The sequence below is a fragment of the Cryptomeria japonica genome, chromosome 8 (assembly GCF_030272615.1).
Source record: "Cryptomeria japonica chromosome 8, Sugi_1.0, whole genome shotgun sequence".
Lineage (NCBI taxonomy): Eukaryota > Viridiplantae > Streptophyta > Pinopsida > Cupressales > Cupressaceae > Cryptomeria > Cryptomeria japonica.
This window is the reverse complement of record NC_081412.1, coordinates 346,036,186-346,042,185: the sequence shown is the minus strand read 5'-3', so window position 1 is coordinate 346,042,185 and position 6,000 is coordinate 346,036,186. Positions and strand designations below refer to the sequence as shown.

Below are 6,000 nucleotides of genomic sequence, written 5' to 3'. Positions count from 1 at the left end.
TTTCTCCATCAAAAAAATAAAATAGACCAGGATTAATTCTTTGTTATCAGTTAATAAAATCTAATGAGTACATTAATATTCCTACCATGTGACAACTAATAAGATGATAATATTGTATTAGTTTTTAAAAAAATTAATACAATTAAATAAAGGGAATTTTGAGTGAACTCTAACCAAATTATATAACACTTAGATATTAATTGTCGATATTTACCACATCCAGTACAAAAAATGCTTTATTTTCACATTACAATACCGTAATTTGTATTTTTAGAGCACGCAACAGTGAGTATGAGAGGCGAAGCTCGCCGGTTGCTCGGCCATGCCGACACTGTTTTGACAAATTCAACCGAGGCGAGGCAGGCATCCTTAAATTGATTATTTATACTTGTTCACTTGATTTGGATACAGGTAAATTATATTTAGACATCGAGAGTTGTAGAGGCAGAATTAGTGCGTGGGGTGGGGACGAGGTGTATGTTGGTGAGGATGGAGAGCGAGAGTATGTTGTACTTGGTGGTGGCAGTGATGGGTTTAGTGGTGGCACTCGTGGCCCTCTTACTTCTCAGACGACGCTCTTCACCGCAGCCACAACCACATCACCATCAGGACCAGGTCATCCACGCCAAGCATTGCACTTTCAAATTATTATATAACTTTACAATTAGCTATAGGATTACGTATTTGGATAATAGTGTGCCATACTATTAATTCTGATATCTTGAGTCTCTTTAAAATGCCTATCCGGGAAAATTACTTTGCAATTCTCAACATTCACACTCCCAGTTTAAGAAACCAATACACTCCGACCTACTTTGTAATGCGCTGCATACTTTTTACACAATGGGTAAACTGTGTGTAAGGCCCATCCCATTGTATTTAATATGAATAGCAATATAGAAAACTAAAAAATCGTGCTCTGTATGAGACATTACAAAGTGTGGCTACCACAGCCACAAAAGACCTTACATTCAATAAACTAGGGCCAGTCCAACAATGCCCCAGAAATTAACAAATTTGACACCTACCAAAGACTTGGAAATGATAAATCTATAGGAGGCTGCGGGACACCTGTCCTTACAACAAAAAGTATCAATCCTCAAAGAGTCCAGCTAAAAAGCTACAATTTTACAGGGGGGCTGCCCTAGATCAGATACTACGCAAATATCCAACTTCAATCGTTTATAACAAGATTATACACAGAGCAGACGCCATCAACCAATAGAAGAAAGCATATCCAGAGCCTTGTGGTAAAGGAAGCCATTTGTCCGGATAGACCAGTGGGACCTCTGACTTGTTGTGGCCCACTTCTCCAATCACCAACAGTATCTCAAAATTTGCAGCCCAGATAAGGGTTTTGACAGCAGCTTTCACCTCTTTCATATTTTTTGGGTGCACGAACTCCTCCACTTTCTGATTGGGAACCTGCAGGCCTATGAAGTCTGGATTAGGTTTGAAATTACCAGAGCTATACGTGAGGAAAAGTTCCATTCTATCCATTTTTTTGACCACAATGTGAAACCTGTCAAACAGCTCCAAGTGAATGACCATGCGGACATAGTCTTTGGGGTTGGTACCGCTTGTCTTCAACTTAGCATAATCCAAAACCGAGTTGAGGCCTTCACTATACTTGGGATTGATATAAATGATCTCAAGAGCTATCACCACAACCCTATCTTGGATATAAGATTGCAATCTCTTAACAAATTCCATTGCAATGTCAGAGTTCACTCAAGAGAGTGCACTCCCCATCATAAAATCCTCCCCGAAAAACAATAGCCAGGTTTAATAAGATCTGAGTTCATGGCAAAAATCTTACCCAAATTGAATCTTCGAGATTTTACTAGTGAATGCCATCTCATGTTTGGTAGTATGTTGCTTAATCACTTCCATGGAAAATTGACAGTAGGATTATATATAATAGGTGGAATGAGGAGAATGCCAACACAAAACCACATCTATTAGCTACCAAACACCGTGTTCAATGCATGTTTCTCATGCTTGAGTTGTCTCGGAGTCCACAAGAATCATGCCTATCATTCTAATCCATTGGGAAGCACAAGATCTTAATGCATCATGATATGCCAAATCATTACATGTTCCAAAAATCCTCCATGATATGCCAAGCCAAGGGATTGTTTGGTACAATGATATTCTCATTATCAATGGCACAATTCACCAATTTATTTGTAGCCAAATTATATTCTATGTAACATTGCTTGCATTTAAAAACTAAGAAGATATCCAAAAAACTCGAGTCTTCTTGGAGAATATTATCCAATTTCCAATTTTCGGTAGACTTCTTCTTGATAGCATTAATCAACACCATTGAGTCACCTTATATGATTAGATGCAAATCTCACGTTTGACAGCTAGTAAGAGACCCATAACTAGGAGTTGGGACTCTGAATCATTATTAGTCTTGGTGGGAGTTTTCTGGAAGCAACATGAAATAAAGATCCATTTGAGGCCCTAATAAGGCATCCATTGCTTGAAGGACTTGAGTTATCTTGCATGGCTCCATCAAAGTTAAACGTCAAAAAGGAATTTGGAGGAGCTTCCTGTTTAATGGTTGACTTGTCCATGGAAAGAGATTGAGCTCCTTGCATCCCATGAATGAAGGGCATTGTATGCTTATCTTCATTAATGAAGGATTGAATTTTTTTTAATATTGTAACATGTTTATTGGGTGAGGCTAGATTTTTTGGGGGAGTCACCAATGTGACTCAAACGTACAACCAATGACAACTAGGTCACTATGCTGGACTCACCTATAAATTCATCTTTAACTTTTAGATTCTAATGTCATAGTAAAATATTAAAAAAGATGATTCATCCAAATTACTAATATGGAGCGAAAAAAACATTCTTTTTTGGTTAAAGGGATTTATCTCAAGGCTTGCAATAATATGCTCTTTTGGCTCTTGCTTGGTCCACCCCTCCTCTAAACAGTGCTCTCTAGTGCGCTAAGAGTTCCATTCCTTTGATCTAGCTTGCTCGCCTAGAGGTTAACTATTAATATGTTTTGCATTGTGGGGGATCATTATGGTTCTAGAATCCATATACAACTAAACCGTAAATTTCATAATCATTGAAACCTTTTGTCAAACCATTCCCCACATCCATCAATCTCGTGGGATGATGGACACTTTTTCTAGACATGCATATAAAATACATAATTTTTTCTTCAAACTGTTCACAGCAATTCCATTTCATGGGAATGATGTGTGTAATGTCTCTACAAAGCATATATAAAACACATGCTTAGGTTCTAGGATTTTGATCATGCTAGTGTTATGGGCATTTGGGTTTGAATCTGGATTGTACACTTTTACACATATTCTTTTTTGGATGCTCTATGACCTAACTTTTCCCATTTTTCAATAACATACAAGCTTTAGAACATGTCCTTTGGATAATAGGGCAGCCTTATTGTAGTGTAGGGATTTCATGGAAAAGATGGACACATGTATAAAATGCATGCTCAAGGTCTAGGTTGGGACCATATGTAATGTCCCTTTTTGGGATTATCTTGTAATTTTCCCTAACACAAGGATTTGATATTTTAATGAGATCTGCTGCGAATGAATATAACTCTTCTGCTGTTCAATCTGTTGTATACTTAATTTATTATGAATGCCCAATCAGATTTGATCGATGATCTGCTTATACTGTTATACACTTTCTTAAAGTCTGCTCATAAAATTTGATTTCATTGATTTCAGATCTGCTTACGAGTTTTCTCTTATTCGATGCTTTTTCCTTTGAATGGACTGCTGTTTATACTCAGATATCTCTGTATGAGAACTCCCCCTTAATTCCATTTGATCATTCTCCCTTTATACCACTTCAAACGATGCAATTCGTCCAAGGAGGGGCGACTTTCCTAAGAGCTGTGACTTTTGGAAGGGGTCGGCCTTTTCACCCAATAAACTTAGTTTATTTGACTATTAATTTAACTCCCTTAAGAGGCAGCTGCATCAAAGGATGTGACTCCTTAATGAGGCTCTTATTTAAAGTGAATTGACCCTGTTAAGGGTGGTGATGCTTCTTAAAAGGGACGGACCCTAAACAATAATTTAGCAGGTTGGCCATCTTGTAGATAATTATTTTCGGCCTCTTGTTAATAATAATAATTATTATATTTCTTTATCTTAGTTGGCCCTTCAAATATTACTATTATTTTACATCCTGGTCAGCCCTACTATTATTAAATATTCTGGTTGGCCCTTTGTGAAATGCTGCTTAGGAATTACTGACATTTACCCTAGTCAGTCTTCTAGGTTATTATTCACTCAGTTTGCTATTTATAATTGTTGCAATCTGGTTAGGGGCATGACAGTCCGCCCTTCCCAAAATTGCTTGTCCTCGAGCAATGTCAATTTTATCCAAATCCTTTCAATGTGAGGATCTTGTTGTGACATTTTAACACATTGCCTTATTACAAATGGCGACCCCCACTTTTTGCTTGTTAGCATAGCTTGGCAATAGTTTTGCCTCCTAGCTCTTAAGGAAGGTGATGTCTTGTCAGTTCGAAAGAATAATTGATCAATTCTTGAAATGACTTAGAGTGCGAGACCTTTGTCCTTGGAGTTGGATAAATCGAGTAAGGAAATTCAATAAGTCTAAGGTCAGGAATGGGTAACTTGAGTCAGGAATTCCAAGCCCAAGATAGGAATTGAGCGTGCAATCCACCGTCTAGACTAGGAAATCTCCTTATTTTGAGATTATGTGCAATTGTTCCAAGGAATGAAAATGGAAGACCAAGGGTGTGAGAAAGTTAGGAATTCAAATGTCAAGTGAAAGTTGTCAATGTCGTCAAGACAAGTTGTTGAGCTGAAATGCTAAGTGTGAAAAATGGTGGAAAATCTTAACGATGTGACAATCTTGAGGTCGGATTTTCCAACCTTGACAAGATAAGAAAATAGAGAAGATTTTGTGAAAATTCCTGGACAATAGTGCAATTGCGCTCCCTTAAGAAGGAAATTTCCTCTTAGTATCTCAAGTGCGCTCAAGATTTCCTTTCAAAACATTACAAATTCCTTGTCAAAGGTGAAATCACACCCATATGACAATAATTTCTTGTCATATGTAAAATTCCACTCAAGTTTTCCTCTCCTATGAGGATTTGTGCTAAACATTCCTCTCCTACATGAAAACTCACCCAAGATTTCCACTTCCAAGTGGGGATGCACTCAAAATATGCTCACCATTCCATGAAAGGTGTGGAAATCCGCTACACTATGGTCTATGCATCCTTATCAATCCATTTGAAGCACTCAATTGTGCCTAAGGTAATGAAAGATAAATCAAGTGATGCAAAATGAAGAGTGCTGTTGCACTAGGTAGGAGAAATCCCGCCCTAGAAACATTATTATTTCCTTTCTTCCTAGTAAGGAAATTCGCTCAAGAAACTTCTTAGGTTGGCCAAGATTTACAAGCTAGAGGGTGAAACTGCCTAAGTCTTAAGGAAGAGGGCGGAATTTCCTTACCCTATTGCAGTCCCACCCAAGGAAAGAGCAATAAGGAGAGTGAAATTTTCCTCTCTCCACTGCAATCTTGCTCCCTTCATTTCATTGCATGGTAAAGGGAGAAATCCGCTCAAACAAAATTTCCTTCCCCCCTCTAAGTCGTGCCCAAGGACATAACAAGTCAGCCTCCTAAGGGATAGTGCATTCGATCAAGATGTTATACAAGTTGGCCTTAATACGGTTAAGGAAAAATAATTTAAATGTTAATGAATGTCAAACAAGGCCAACCTGATTGAGAAATATAGGTGAACATGTATATAAAGGAGGTCAGCTTCAAATCATTTTCATCATTTACCAATCAATTCAAAGGCGAATCAAGGCAGAATAAGGCAAATAAAGACAGAATAATTGCAAATCAAGGAGCAATAAATACAGTTCAGGCATTAAAAAGGCAATTCAAGTGCTAATTGGAGGAGATCAAATGCGCCTTGAAGCAAATTTCAAATCAGACTGAGTAAATTAAGAAGCA

At 37.7% G+C, this 6,000-nt stretch overlaps 1 protein-coding gene across 2 annotated transcripts in view; it reads left to right on the top strand.

Annotated features, from left to right (window-relative positions):
- The first annotated feature begins 249 nt into the window (after window positions 1-249).
- LOC131045320 (DDRGK domain-containing protein 1) overlaps window positions 250-6,000 on the top strand; it is a 117,356-nt gene continuing 111,605 nt past the window's right edge. For both annotated transcript variants that reach the window (XM_057978896.2, XM_057978895.2), the window contains exon 1: window positions 250-615. In XM_057978896.2, the coding sequence (XP_057834879.1) occupies window positions 478-615 (138 nt within the window). In that variant the 5' untranslated portion in view covers window positions 250-477. The remainder of the gene's footprint in view (window positions 616-6,000) is intronic.